Source organism: Monodelphis domestica, chromosome 3, assembly GCF_027887165.1.
Source record: "Monodelphis domestica isolate mMonDom1 chromosome 3, mMonDom1.pri, whole genome shotgun sequence".
In the NCBI taxonomy this organism is placed as follows: domain Eukaryota; kingdom Metazoa; phylum Chordata; class Mammalia; order Didelphimorphia; family Didelphidae; genus Monodelphis; species Monodelphis domestica.
This window is the reverse complement of record NC_077229.1, coordinates 286,530,189-286,546,639: the sequence shown is the minus strand read 5'-3', so window position 1 is coordinate 286,546,639 and position 16,451 is coordinate 286,530,189. Positions and strand designations below refer to the sequence as shown.

The following is a 16,451-nucleotide window of genomic DNA, read 5'->3' as shown; positions in this document are numbered from 1 at the left end:
CATCAAATCCAAAATCTTGCCCTTCAAGTTCTATGATAATTTGATAACCATCTCTCTCTCCATCCTTATATTCCATTCCTCTGTAAAATCTACTCTCCAGTTCAGTCATTTCCGTCTTTCAAATGTGTTACATGCCTCTTATCCCTCCTTAAATGATGATTCCCCTTTATTCCACTCATTGAAATCATAGTTATCCATCAAGACCTAGATTAAGTTCTCCACTGATTCTTCTCTAGTTCTTCTAGGCTACACTAATCTCTTTATTCATCAAACTCTTGCCAATTCATGATAATGTGGCATAGGAATAAATAAAATCCGATTTTGTTAATTATATACTCTTCTTCCATGAGATATTAGTTTTCCCCCCAACCAGACATTTGACAAGAATCCAAGGGCCAATTTGAATGCTATCTGTTAATGAAACTTTCCTCAAAACTCAACCAAAAAAGCAATTACTTCTTCCTTTGAATGAATAGACCTTGTTTTATCCACTTTAAACTTTGGTGCTATATTTTATATTCCCATTTGCCTACATCTTTTCTCTTCATGTAATTGGAATATTGTTTTGTTTATCCTCATATCTCTCATAGGATCCAGTCTGGTATGGAAGTGGAAAAAGCATTAATATATTGCCTCCTTTGTTTGAGGCACTGTGCCAAGTGCTTTACAAATAGTTTCTCATTTGATCCTCACAACAACCTTGGGAAATAAGCACTATTAATATTTCCATTTTACAGTTAAGGAAACTGAGTCAAACAGATTAAGTGACTTGCTCCAGGGACACATAGCTAGCAAGTTATTTGAGGCAGGTTTAAAATCATATCTTTCTGACTCCAGGGCCAGCACTCTATATAATAGAGCCATCCTACTGCCTCTAATTCTGTGTACAGAGTAAAATCTCAATACTTAATGTTTATTGAATAAATCAGTGAATTCTAATCATATTCAAAAGGAAGGATGATATAGTAAAAAAAAAGTCAACAGAGAACATCAGAAACAAATACGTATCCTATAATTTAAATGAAAATAGAAATTCTCTTTTAGTTATATAGACATTCAGTTATTCTCTATCACAGTACTCATGGTTTTTCTACATTAGCAATGGTATATACTTCAAATCTTTAAGATTTGAAGTATATACCATTGCTAATGTATATATATATATGTATATATATATATATATATATATATATGTAATTTAAAATCCTTACCTTCTGTCTTGGAGTCAATACTGTGTATTGGCTCTAAGGCAGAAGAGTGGTAAGAGCTAGGCAATGGGGGTCAAGTGACTTACCCAGGGTCACACAGCTGGGAAGTGTCTGAGGCCAGATTTGAACCTAGGACCTCCTGTCTTTAGGCCTGGCTCTCAATACATTGAGCTACCTAGCTGCCCCCTCAAATCTTAATAGATATTAAAGAAGTTATGTGACCAAGTTTAATTGAGAATCAGAAACCCTCCCCCCCATTTTTTTTTTTAGTCTATAGATAGCAAATAAATGAATGAAAGACTTACATAAAAGTACCAAGGCTCCCATGACAAGTAGTCCAATGCCGGCAGGACCAAGATGCACATTATCTCCAGGAAAGTTATCGAGGCCGAGGCCTGGTACTTCTCTTCCTACAGTTGAAGGATCAGAATACACGCCACTCGAGGTAGTTTCATACTCATCTCCATCTGTTCCAGGTCCAGTGCCTTCTTTGTCATCTCCACCACTAGTGCTACTTCCACCCGTGCCTCCTGTGTTCGGACCAGTGCTTGTTTCATGGACCAGATATTCAAAACTGCTCAAATCAAGAATAATGGTGCCAGTACACGTTCTTTGGAGATTATCTGAAATAAGATATTTAAAGAATGTCACAGATAAAACACAGTTACCATTCCAGAACATATACCTCTACTAATGTGTTTTTCCAGAGCTATAATGAAGTTCATCACATGCTCTACATATATTTTTAGCACTTAGCAGAGTACTTGGCAAATTGATTAATTGATTTCCACAAAGTTGCCAGCTGCTTTTATATCTTTAGGTACTTTGGCACTAGAGCAACTTGCTTTTAAAAAAATGTGTTTGTGTATGTGTGTGTGTGTGAGACATATCTGACATCCTGAGTACATGATCATTATCTTTTTAGATTCCCAGAGTTGTCCAGTCAAATTTTCACGAGGGTTACAAGTGGCTCCTGTAGAAATGTCATTAAACACCAGCTCCGGCCGGTAGTGAGTCATCTGTGTCCTCAGACTTCTCATTAAAATGATCAGAAGAAATGGAAATAAGCTCTGTTTGAAGCAAGGGGATGGCTAATCCATGAAGAGAGCCAGGGCTTCTAATTTCCCCAACAGAAATCATAATTCTGCCAGGCAGGGAGGTGTACATAGATTTATACCACAATTGATTAAATAGAGTTCAATTTCCATTTGAATCTCTCAGCTTATGACTTGGCATTATTTTACTTACTTGTTCCAAAATAACTTTCAAAAGACTTGATTCATTTTGGACAAATTCTGTCCAATAGGTATCAAACATGGCTAAAATTTGCACTGTAGTTGTACTTACTGTAATGAATCTGAATGGTGACTCAAATATGTTTCAAGACTTACATGATATTTACTACATAAACAGGTAAATTTCTTAGGAGAAAAAATCTCTCTCCAAAAAAGGTGGGCATCACTTGAGTTGTATTCACTAAAATTTAAGTTTATTTAAGAATTGTAAAAATTTCCTGTAATAAGCATGTAATCAATCCAAAGAAAAGCTATAGCTCACAGAAACCATAAATTCTTTGAGGGCAGTTAGTATCAATCAGAATAGCCCTAACATTCAAGCATTCATCTGTGTTGATTGACTTCCACACATTCTACAAGTTTGATAGGATCAGAGTTTAAAAGGAGCAATTATTCTAAACAGAACCAGAACACAGGCAAATGGATTAGTTTTTTTTTCCTTCACTAGGGAAGCCTTTACAGTGAATACTCTCTGTTGCATAGGGAAGTTAACCCACCATTAATAACACTAGGTGAGATTCACTTAAGGGTTTTAAAGCTTTGGTCTTTATTTTATGAACTTTGGCACTAATGCTTTTCCTTGCTGCAGAGTATGAATGGATAAACACATAATTCAATGGAATTGACATTCATTCCATTTAACTTTTGTTAATACTTAATTATTTGTGCCTGGGATAATCTTGGGGCAATTTTTATATTTTCCGGTTGGCTTTCTCCTGTCTCCAGCGTCTTTTGAGTCATTCTCTCCTGGCCATCAGTATCCCTTGTTGTCTGCTCAAAGTGTGTAGATTATCATGAATGATATACTTAGCATATTTCCTAAGGTAACTTGCTATGAAAATAATACACAATACATTTCCAAAATTAAATAAAAGCACTAAATTGCTCATATTTATAACATTATTTTAGAAGGCTACTAGCATGGCTAATTGAAAATTATTTTCATGTTGCTGACATAAATATGGATAAAACTCGATAGAATGATGGAAAGAACATAGCATGTTTGGCAGCTAAGTACCTTTAGTTGCCTATTATAAATATACCCCAACTATCTACAAATTGGTAACAACACCATGGCAAATCTATAGGTAAGTAATGAATATATGAGAGCAAAAGGTCAATGAAGAAACATCTAGGCTAAGAAAGAGCCTTAACTTGATGTAGGACAAGTTGAGAAAAGCAAAAAGAGCATTTCTGTCAACCATTTCAGTTCTGACCATTCATATTTCTACTGTTGGAACCATTTATATGAACTAGATATAGAGAAGGAGAGAATGTAGAAATCCAGCAACATGCATTTAACAAATTCTAAGATTACACTATCTCTGGGTCAAATGGCATTCCTTCTTTGGTAAGAATCATTTGCCATGTTTACTACAAAGTAAAATATCATTAATTGGAATCACTTAGGAAAAAGGTAAGTTTTAATAGAAGAAATACATTAATTGTGCATTATTCTTAAGAATGATAGTTGAGAGATTGAGGTTGGATCAACATCTCACACCCTACACCAAGATGAACTCAGAATGGGTGAATGACCTGAATACAAAGAAGGAAACTATAAGTAAATTAGGTGAACACGGAATACATGTCAGATCTATGGGAAAGGAAAGGTTTTAAAACCAAGCAAGAACTAGAAAAAAATCACAAAATGTAAAACCAATAATTTTGATTACATTAAATTGAAAAAGGTTTTGTACAGACAAAACCAATGCAACCAAAATTAGAAGAGAAACAACAAATTGGGAAACAATCTTCATGACAAAAACCTCTGACAAAGGTCTAATTACTCACATTTATAAAGAGTTCAATCAATTGTACAAAAAAATCAAACCATTCTCCAATTGATAAATGGGCAAGGGACATGAATAGGCAATTTTCAGTTAAAGAAATCAAAACTTTTAATAAGCACATGAAAAAGTGTTCTAAATCTCTTATAATCACAGAGATGAAAATCAAAACAACTTGGAGGTATCATCTCACACCTAGCAGATTGGCTACATGATGGCAAAGGAAAGTAATGATATTTTAAAAAATTATCAAGGTACCACCATACAGCTAGCTGACTGGCCAAAATGGCAGCAAAGGAATGTGATAAATGTTGGAGGGGAGGTGGTAAAGTTGGGACATTAATGCCCTGCTGGTGGAGCTGTGAATTGATCCAACCATTCTGGATGGCAATTTGGAAGTATGCCCAAAGGGCAATAAAAGACTGTCTGTCCTTTGATACAGTCATAGCACTGCTGGGTTTGTACCCCAAAGTGATAATAAGGAAAAAGACATGAACAAAAATACTCATACCTGCGCTTTGTGGTGGCAGAAAATTGGAAAATGAGGGGATGCCCTTCAATTGGGAAATGGCTGAACAAATTGTGGCATATGTTGGTGATGGAATACTATTGTGCTCAAAAGAACAATAAACTGGAGGAATTTCATGTGAACTGGAATGACCTCCAGGAACTGATGCAGTGAGAGGAGCAGAACCAGAACATTTTACACAGAGACTGTTACACTGTGATACAATAAAATGTAATGGACTTCTCCATTGGTGGCAATGCAGTGATTCTGAACAACCTGGAGGGATCTATGAAATAGAACACTATCCACATTCAGAGGAAAAACTGTGGGAGTAGAAACACCAAAGAAAAATAACTGCTTGATTACATGGGTTGAGGGGATGTGATTGGGGATAGCAAACACCAACAACATGGAAATAGGTTCTGATCAAGGACACATGTAATACCCAGTGGAATTGCGCATCAGCTACAGGTGGTTGGAGGGAAGGGAGGGAAAGAATATGATTCTTGTAACCAAGGAATAATGTCCTAAATTGATGAAATAAAATTAAAATTAAAAAAAAAGGATAGTTGAGTTGCTTTATTTTTACTCTCTGGAACTTGAGCGAAGCTATGATTTCAGTTAGCCAATAAACATTTGTCAATTCCTTATGTGCTAGAAAAGAAAAGGTGTTTCCCTCCAAAGTCACTCCCCTTAAAAAGCATGCATTCTAATTGAGGAGATAACACATAAATAACTAGATATACATAAGATATATGAAGAATAGATGAAGGCCATATGAAAGGGAAGGCATTAGCAGCTGGAAAGACCTACTAGTGATAGGAGGTGAACTGTCTTGAAGGAACCTGTGGAAATTAAGAGGTAGAAATAAGTGGGGCGAGAATGTTATGTATGAGGGGACAACCTGTGCAAAGGCACTGATGATGGAGCATCATGTTTGAGAAATTTAAAGTAAGCCAATGTAACTGGATAGACTGCATGAAGAGTAGTCAGATATAAGAAGACTGGTAAGTAGAGAGGAACTTAGTAATCATAAACCAAATATTTTGTCCTGGAGATGATGGGAAAGCAATGAAGCCCGCTCAACAAGATGGTAAAATGCCCAAGTTCTAAAAAAATTATCTTGAGGCTATTGAAGTTGTCTAGGAGAGAGGTAACCTCTCTGCTGGCCTCCAGTCTTGCATTTCCAACTGCCTATTGGCCATCTTGAACTGGATGTCCTATAAAAATAAATTCAACGTGTCCAAAACTGAACTTATTCTCTCCTCCCTGACCCCATATCTCCTTCCTAATTTCCCAATTCATGTTGAAGATAGTACCAACCCCTTTAGTCACTCAGGCTCACAACCTCAGTGTCATTCATTATTCCCTGCTCTCACTCTGGCTCCTCATAAATAACCTCAGAAAGGTTGTTGGGACCTATTTATTTTTATCTTTGTAATATCTTTTATATACATATGCGTCCTTTTTTTCCTTTAACACTCCTGGTTCTTGAGTACTGGTCCTATCACTTCACACCTGGACTTTTATCTGTTAGTGGAGCTCCCAGACACAAATGTCTCTTCTCTCCAGTACATCCTTCACTCAGCTGTCTGTGATCTTCCTAAAGCACAGCTGTGATCACTTAATTTCTTTACTCAAGAAACCCCAGTGGTTCTTTTCTAGACTCAAATATAAAATCCTCCATTTGACAACAAAGATCTTTATAACTTGTCTTTGCCTTCCAATCTGTTCACACCCTAATCCCCCCACCTTCCACTCCCACCCCATTCTATTATCCAGTGACACTGACCTCCTTGCTCTTCGTCAAATAAGACATTCAATCTCTCGACTCTGGACATTTTCATTTGTTCCCTATTTCTACAATACTTTCCTTCTTCATCTCCATCTCCTGGCTTCCCTGGCTCCTTTAAAGACCCTTTTGCAGGAAACCTTTTTGATTTCCCCTTAATTCTATTTCCTTCACTCTGTAGATTATTTCAAAACTATCATAAATATTTTTTTTGTACACAATGTTTGAAGTGTTGTCTTCTCCATGAGACTGTGAGCACCTTGAGATCAGGGACTGTCTTTACCTTTTTTTGAATCTCTAGCACTTAGTACAGTGCCTGGCACATAGTTTGTACTTATTAAAGATTTATTGGCTTACAATGAGCATAGTAAGTCAAGACAACCAATATGCCATGAAATAGTATTTCTTTTGCATTTGGGTACCTGACAAAACCAATTTAATAAATGCTTTTAATTACCTTATTATGGAAAACCTATATGTTGCTCTTCTGTTTAAGTATTATAGTTTTAGTAAGTCCACTAGTTTCATAATTAGTAAAAATGTCAATAAGTATATGGTTCAGTTTCTTTAATAGAGTATCATCTCATTGGTCATTAGAAAAAGGTATCACATTATCAATAGTTGGACTGTTTTTAGATAATTACAATTATTTTATTTTTATTATTTTGTATCTATGGAAGATGGGAACTTAATAGGACTGAAGGTCATTTTTTTTGCATAGTTTGCTGTAATAAAAATTCATCATCTAATTCATATATCCTGAATTAACAAAATGTTACTATAAACAAAAACATTATTTCTGATGTGCAAAGGTTTCAATCTATATTGATTAATTTGATACCTCATTAAAGGGAGAGAGTATATAAAAAGAGATAAATGAGGAGTGTTTTTGTCTTTTCACTGTGAATATTACAGTGTTAGTGAACTTTTAAGCAATAAAATTTTAGAAAATTTCTCTTACCATCTATGGATAGAATAGTTCCTTGATACTGTCCTCCAAGCCGTATATATAAATCCCTGGTCATTTCACTTTTCATGATAAGTTGGCCACTTCTTTCATTGATTGCTAGAAAATCACCAGGATTCATCCCCATTATGTATCTGTGTTTTGAATAATTCCATAAGATTGTCAACAAATTGAAAAAAAATTGGAGTTTTATTAAAAAATAAATGCTTCTAATTGGGCATCTTACCTGACTGTTTTTGAAGGTCCTTGTGTGTCTAAATCAGTTGCTATCATTGATCCAATGACATCATTTTTCCCCATATTTTTAGTTATGATGAAAGTCTTAGAAGCTGGAGCAAATACTGATCCTTCTACCATATTTTCTATAGTTACTGAGATGATAGTTGCTTGCATTTTATATTGAGATATAATTGAATGATGGAATTCAGCTACGTTTTTAACAGCAATGCTAAGCTGCAGGTTCTGTATCATTTCATAATCGAGAGGCTAGAACAGGAAAAAAAATCATAGTCATTCTAGCAACCTCTCTTATATTTTCCCATTCTTCCTCTATCATTGCCTCCACCCTGGTATAGGTACACATCACCTCAGGACTGGACTTTTGCAATAGCCTGCTGGGTGCTCTCCCTGTCTCAAATCTCTCCCCAAGTCTATCCTCTGCTTAGCTGCCAAACTGATCCTCCCGAAGTGCAGGTCTGACCATATCATCCATGCCTCAACACTCTGCCCCATTCAGGAAGCACCAGTGACTTCCTATCACCTCCAGAATCAAAAATATGATCCTATATTTGGCTTTTAGATACATCCATAACCTCGTCCCTTCTGGCTCTTCTAGTCTTTCGAAACCTCTTCCCACCTCCCCTTCTCTATGTCCTATGTGATACAGTGACCTTGGCTTCCTTTCTGTACCTACATGACACTTCATCTCTGAAATGAGGAGCTGCAAATAGCAATGGCTTATAAATAATGCCTAGGAGAAGTTATTATTATTATTATTCCCATTTAATGAATAAGAGAAATTGAGGTTAGAGAGGCTTAATTAGTTGTGGTATTTCTCATTAATAATTTGCTAACTAACAGCAATTGGTAACTCAGAATCAGGTTTCTTGGTTTCCATTTTAATATCCTAGCCAAAAGGGAGTGTTGATTCTCTTGGGGAGCATTTTGAAGGGGATGCTTTAAAGTTTGGAAAACCTTTTGAAAATATTTTCTAATTTAAATCAAAATGCTACAGTAGAAAGAATATTGGTTTTGGAGGCAAGGGACCTGGTTTCAAATCTCCTCTTTGTAGTATATTTTCCCTGTATATTTCAGACAAGTCACTTACCTTCTCTGTACCCCAGTTTCCTCTTTGGTAAAATGGCAGTCTAATGAAATTAGATTAGATGACTTTAAAATCCCTTCCAGCTCTAAATTTTTGAACCTATCAATCTCACAACAACCCTATGAGGTAGCTACAGGCAGTATTATCACTACCATTCTACAAATGTGGAAACTGAGGCAAAGTGCCTTGGTAATATGACAAAGGAAAAAAGTGGAAAAATCAAGATTTGAACTCAGATTTTCTTGGTTATAAATTCATCACTTTATCTTCTACATCACATTACCTCTTCATAAGGAACTCATAAGGTTGAAAGAACCAGAATTAGTTGGTCAGAGATATACTAGTGACCCCCAATAACACTATATATCTCTAGAATAATTAGGACAATTAGGATTTGAGTGAATAATTAGATCAATCATATGTAGAATGGAATAGATTGATCCTTAAAAATGGCCCAAATTCTAATGGCCAATTGGCTGCAAAATATCCACATGGTCCTGAAGGAAAAAGTTATGTTTGAGTTAAATATACTTTAAAATGTGCAATTATTAAATCATTTCTATGAACAAATTTTCAGATCTTAAAATGGCATACACAAGTCTACTGTTGTCATTATATCATCACAGTCCACAAAAACATAAAGGACAAAACCCTAAAATGAAACAAAATTTTTATTTCTCCTTTGATTTTGTTCTTACATATGTACCTGATTAGTATTAGTATCCATTTTCATAACTATTTATAGGATAGACTACTGGCAGAGAAGCAAAAGAAAGTCTTGTCGAAACTGAAAAAACAAAACCAACTTAAAATTAATTTCCCACAAAAACTCATTTTAATATATACTATTTTTTGCTTCTTCACCTGATTTGAGGATGAAGTGTGAATATTTTTGCTTTATCATAGATGTGTGGTCAGTAAAATTTGAAGAATGTTGAACTTTTAAGTCAGAAGACTTAGTTTTGAATCCTAACTCTGACACTCATTAGCTGTATAACCTTCAGTAAGTCTCTTGGCGTCTCCAGCCTTGGTAGCCTTGTTTGTAAAATGAGGATAAAAATGTGGTCCTCTCTGTTTCATAGAGGTGTGAGGATCAATTAAGATAAGTTAAATAAAGTGTTTGGTGACTATGGAACTCTGTAAACATGAGTCATTATTTTCAAAAAGATCTTAAGCAAAATGTTCATCATAATTGTACTGTACCTTCACAATTTGGAAAATGCCTTCATTAGACGTTTCATCCGTTATTATATTAAACCAGCCTCCCTCATTTCCTGATACAAAGAAGAAGACTGCACGCCAGTTGTCTGTTCCCTCTTCGTCGTAATCAATTACTCTGATCCGAGTCACTTCTTGGCTAATCATATTCTCTTGGATAGAAATAGAGTACTGAAAGAGACAAGTGAAGATTTTGGGAAAAAAATGCAGTATTTGTTTCTGTACAGGAAGTAGATTAGAAATTCAAATAATGTTTATAATTATCAGTTGTTTAGAAAATAGTTATATTTATACATTCTCTGCAATATGAGCCTTCTTCCTTCTTCCATGAAATCCTCCCTTTCCCCCTCAAGTTAGTAGTATCTGAAATACTTACAGTGGGCAGTTCCAACGTTGGAATATTATCATTGACATCTAAAATTGCGATTTTGCAGTCACTTTGTGCTGACAATCCATCTGCAGCTCCATCCCTGTCAGAGCCTCTTATGACAAGATTATATGTCGCATATTTCTAAAATATAAAATAAAATGTTCCAAGTAGCAATAGTCTTGACAACAAAATAGGGAAAGCTTTTTGTAAATATTACCTCAAAAACTTATTCAAACTAATAATATATTGGATAAAATGTGGATAATTAACAGCACTCAACTACTGCTTTTAGGTTCTTTCTCTCAACCTCCACCTCCATCAAAGTGTTTCCAAAAAGCGCTGAGCAAAAACACTAACTGGTGTGAACTGACCCAACTATTCTGGAGGGCAATTGGGAATTATGCCCTACAGGCTATAAAACCATTACTAGGTCTATATCCCAAAGAGATATAAAAAAGGGGAAAGGATCTATTTGTACTAAAATATTTATAGCTGCTCTGCGGTAGCAAAGAATTGGAAACTAAAGGGATGCCTGTCAATTGGGGCATAGCTGAAGAAATTGTGGTATATGAAGGTGATGGAATACTATTGTGTTGTGTAAGGAATGATAGACTGGATGATTTCAGAAAAAGCTGCAAAGACCTACATGAACTGTTGCAGAGTGAAATAAGCAGAACCAGGAAAACACCGTACACAGGAACAGCAATATTGTTAAATGAGCAACTATTATAAACTTTGCTATTAATAGCAATATAATAATCTAGGACAATTCTTAGGGATTTATGACAAAGAATGCTTTCCACCTCCAGAGAAAGAACTGTTAGAGTAGTAATGTAGATGAAAGCAGATGACTTTCCATTTGTTTATTTGGGCATATGTTTTGGGGTTTTGGTTTTATAAGATTATTCACTTACAAAATGAACAATATAGAAATGTGTTTTGTATGATAATACATGTATAACCCAGACTGAATTGCTTGCTGAGAGGGTGACAATTTGGATCACATAACATTGGAAAACTTATGTAGAACTTTATTATTACATGTAATTGGTAAAAAATTAAAATGAAAGAAACACTAACTGGTTTGAGTTTTGCTTTCTTTGGTAGACAAGGTAATAAGCTTTGAAGTCTACAAAAAATAGACAATAGAAGAAAAAGGGAACTGCAATGGGCCATGAGATGAAAGATTTTGCAGGAAATAGTGCTTTGCATATAGTAGGTGGTTAATAAATGGTGAATTCTTTGAATGAAGGGATAATCATTCTGTCCAGAAGCAGTTATGTAGCTCAGTGGGAAGGGCATTGATTTTGGAGTCAAAATGCCTGGGTTTGAATTATGGCTCTGCTTTAACTAAGCAAATCTCTAGGGCAAACTCATAAAGCTAAATAGATGATTCTTGACTCACAGGGTCATTGTATAAAATTAAAAAAAGATGATTGTGTGAAGTGCTTTGTAAACTATTAAGCTCTTTAATGAATGTTATCTATTATCCTCATGCAGTTCACCTTGGAGATTATTCATCCCATGCACCCAAACCCATCTCAAATCTAATCTTCATCCAGCTGCTAAAGCAGTTTTCTTATAATACAGATCTGGCCACATCACTCTTATTTTTAAGAATTTTCATTTTCCTCTAGAATTATTCTAGAAGAAAAGTTTTCTTTCCTCTAGAATAAAATGTAGGTTTTACAACTTGGTCTTTAAATACCTTTCCTATCTGACTACAAACTACCTTGCACTTCACTTCAGCAATCTACATTACTTGTTCAGGGTGAATTTGGCATTTCTTCCTCCACTTCTGTGCTTTTGCATAGCTGTCTTTTGTAGTCCTGGCTGTACCTGAGGAGAAGACTACCTGACTCCCCTTCCAACCTGATTCATTTTGGACAGGGACTCAGAATATCCTTTGCTCTCTATGGTTGCTTCAAGGATCTTCCTTTTCCTCCTTTATTGAGTAAGTTTTCTTCTTTTGAAATGAACACAATTAACTTTTCTACTCAATGGACTTTCATTGCAGCAAGACAGTCTTTTTATTCCTTCCTAACATTCTCAATTTCACTTTCAACAGAAGCTGTCTCAAACTTTCTCTTGCCTTTTGAAGCCTCCCATGTCACTTCCCCATCTTCTAACCTGAGGACTTTGCCTCTTACTTAACTAAAAAAAAGTTGAGGTCATTTGATCTCAATTTCTTCCATCAGCATTCTTCTCATCTCAAAAATCCCTTGACCTTTTTTTTCCACTTTCTTATCCAACAAAAATGAATCACTTCCCCTTGCCAAGGCTAAACCTTTTACATTTAAATCTGTTCCCTCTTGTCTTCTCTAGAAGTTTGCATCCTGGATCATCTTTTTCTCTAAACTTGGAATCTCGCAGTAATCTCTCATTCTTTCCCTATTACCTTCAAACATTCCCAGATTTCTCCCATCCTGAAAACATTTTTAACTAATGCTTATCATTCCCTTCAGGCTTTTGTCCTCTATTTCCTCCTTTCTCACTCAAATCTATGGGAAAAAACCCCTCCAGTTGTCTTAATTTCCTTTCTTCTTATTTACTCTTCAGATCTTTGCAGTCTAGCTTCTGACTTCATCATTCACCTGAAACAGTTCTTTCTAAAGTTACCACTGATCTCTTAATTATCAAATCTGATATTCTTTCCTTTTTAATCTCTTTTGACCTATTGCTGTGTTTGACATTGTTGACTATATGTCTCTTCTTCACTTCCTGGATATACTTGCTTTTTTCTTTTTTGGTGACACTACTCTCTTCTCAAGAATTATTATCAGATTTTGGAAATAACATCTTGATTTCATGGACCCTTTGATAAATTTAGAATTCTTAAATTGATGACATTATGATCTTAATTACTTAGTGCTTAGTTAGTAATGCTAATTAATTAAAATGATTAAATCTCAATGAATAATTAATTCTCTTAAATAGATCACGTAATGAACTCGAGATCAAAAATGATCTTAAAAGTGATCACACTTTCTACGGTTGCAGATTATAATCCCACACCCTTTCTCACCCTATGCTATTCTTTCCATAAATCTTCCCAATGTGCTGAAAATCTTCTTCTGGTTCTCTATCATTTATATCTAATATTCAACCTGAAAAGATTAAATGTTTATTTATTTTACTTAGATTGTTATATAGCTAAAAAATAGAAATTGGTTTGACTATCAGTAGAACTATAGTAATTCCCACTAATACTAGTGAAAACCTGAAGTTAATGAAGTATGTTTTACTTTACACAAAACGTGTGCTTCTGAAGAAGTTGTATTAAGATGAATAAAAATCATTTTTAACATATCTTGGGGCAGTAGTACTCCCTTTCTGCTTCTACTAACCCAGACAATTTATCTTACAGTCCCATGGCTCTCTCTGAAGGGATAAATCCTGGGAAGAAAAATCTTATCTTCCTTGTTGCCACCAAAATCAACTGATCACAAGTGTCCTGAGCATGTCAGAGACTTCCAGACCATGAGTCCTATTTCCAGTTTAGATTTCATAGTCATAATTACAGGAAGCAACCCTGCTGAAGAAGGAACCTGAAAACTAAAACTATTCCTGCAAGTGCTAAAGTTCTCATTTCCTCAATAATCATAGCTTTTGAATCAAACCCAGAAAAAAGAGTTTTCATTATCATAGTTCTTGGCTCTATGAAATGGTTCAAAATCAGAAATAGACACGGTTTCATTAGTGTTTTTTATTGTTTGGTTACTCCAGTCATGTCTGACTCTTTATGACCCGATTTGGGATTTTATAGGCAAAGACACTAGTTTACCATTTCAAGCTCATGATACAAAGGAAGAAACTGAGGCAAACAAGGTTATATGACTTGCCCAGGGTCACACAGCTAGTATATGTCTGAGGCTAGATTTGAGCTCAGGGGCATCAATGTTCCTAACTTCAGGGTTGCTACTCTATCCACTGTACCACCTAGTTGTCTATCAGTATAAATGATAGCAAACCAGCTATGTTACCATCTGCCTTGCCTCTGTTGTTCGAAGGCCATGGGATCTTTCTATATGATTTGCTACTGAAACTTCCAATATGGGTTATCTCCACCATTAGGTCATGAACTCCTGGAATGTAGGGAATGTCTTATTTTTTTTCTTTGTAACCTTAGAGCTTACCACAGTGACTTGCACACAGTGCTTTTTTGTTCATTCTTTCAGTCATGTTAATGTCCTAGTCCTGTAAAGAAGCTATATCACTTCAGATTAGTCACTTAGTCTCTCTGGGACCCATTACCAGATAATGGGATTGATTAGGGGCGGGGAGATTTATAAACTTCTTTCCAGCTCTCAGATTCTTTAATTCATGCTTTAAGAACACTTTCAGGTAACCCTATTTAAAAGTGGTTAACTCTATTTTTCATTCAAGTAATTATTTACCTTAAGATTTTTTGACATTATATTATTATTCAAAATCAAGTTTTCTTAAGCTGGAAAGAACCTTAGAAACATTATATAGAGACATCCATAATGAATGTCTCATTAAAGGAAATTGAAGTCTGGAGAAATTAAATAATTTGTCCAAGGTTTCCCAGATTAAGCCTTTATTTAAATCCAGGTCTTCTAACTGTGGTCTTTTGTAGTGATACACATTATCTCTCTATAATAAAAAAGTAAAAATAACTGAAGTAATAAGTAAAAAACTGAAAAAAAAATTCTTGATATCTTTTCTTTTCTTCTTTTTAAAGGAACATATTAAATGAAAGGAACCTATTGATATGAAGGTGGTGTACCAGGTAGGCAATAGAGTAGAGAGATAGGCTAGGAAATCACAGTTCAAAACTGGCCTCAGAAACATAACTAATTGTATGACTTTAGAAAAGGCATTTAACTTCTGTTTGGCTCAATTTCATCAATATGAATGTGGATAGCAGTAGCACCTGACTCCCAGGATTGTCGTGAGAATCAGATGAGATATTTGTAAAGTGCTTCACAAACACTAGGAACTATATAAATTATATTTCCAGTAGAACATTTTTTCTTCCTCCTGTTTGTAACTCTTTGACTAAACTGTTAGCATTAAGCACCCTTTCAAATAATAGCAACAGAAATAACACTTAGCAACAGCAACAACAACAATCTTACCTCTCGGTCCAGAAAAGCATTCATGGTGCGAATTTCTCCTGTATATCTGTTCATAAGAAACATTGGTGAATCTGCAGGCTCCTGGCTTACAATTTTGAAAGCGATTTTGGAATTCAGGTTATTTGGTTCATCAGCATCAGTAGCATTTATCACCATCACCAGAGTGTCTAGGAGGTAAAGGAAATTGATAACTGGGTTGCATGAAGAACTTTCCTCCTCAGATAAGGTTTTTCTTTAGCCTTCATATGCCAGGTGTGCTTATTGGCATGATGTAAGCAATGCCTTTTCAGTTCTGCCTAGATGCTTGTGATCTATTCAGCTAGATTTCAAAGTGGATGGAGTCCTGAGTTCAAATTTGGCTTCCCACAATGACCAAGGGCAAGTCACTTAAGTTCTGTTTGTCCTCATCTGTAAAATGAGGAAAATAATAGCACCTACTTCCGAGGGTTATTGCGAAGACCAAATAAGACAGCATTTGTAAAGTTCTTTTCCAACTTTATATAGATGCTAGGTATTATAATCATGAGCTAATAAAGTTGTCTACTCCTTAGTAAGCAGTTCTTCCTTCCCTTTACCCCTTTACTTATCAGGCCTCAGATCTCTTCAGTTTTGATAACTTTATTTGATTTATTAAAAAAAGAAAACAAAATCCTTACCTTCTATCTTGGAATAGATGCAAAGTACAGGTTCTAAGGTACAAGAGGGGTAAGGACAAGGCATTTGGGGTTAAGTGACTTGCCCAGGATCACACAGCTAGGAAGTGTTTGACTCCAGACTTGGTTCTCTAGCCACTGAGCCACCTAAGTGCCTCTTTGATAACTTTAAAAATAAAAGAAAGATGACACTATTTTTTTCCCCTGATTCTGTCATGTTCTTT

At 35.3% G+C, this 16,451-nt stretch overlaps 1 protein-coding gene across 1 annotated transcript in view; it reads right to left on the bottom strand.

Moving 5' to 3' along the window:
• DSG1 (desmoglein 1) overlaps positions 1 to 16,451 on the bottom strand; it is a 46,922-nt gene that overhangs the window by 10,180 nt on the left and 20,291 nt on the right. The window contains exons 6-11 of the mRNA XM_007487207.2: positions 15,575 to 15,741; positions 10,479 to 10,613; positions 10,088 to 10,273; positions 7,787 to 8,046; positions 7,555 to 7,694; positions 1,514 to 1,831 (exon numbers count right to left, since the gene is read on the bottom strand). Coding sequence (XP_007487269.2) covers positions 1,514 to 1,831; positions 7,555 to 7,694; positions 7,787 to 8,046; positions 10,088 to 10,273; positions 10,479 to 10,613; positions 15,575 to 15,741 — 1,206 coding nt within the window. The remainder of the gene's footprint in view (positions 1 to 1,513; positions 1,832 to 7,554; positions 7,695 to 7,786; positions 8,047 to 10,087; positions 10,274 to 10,478; positions 10,614 to 15,574; positions 15,742 to 16,451) is intronic.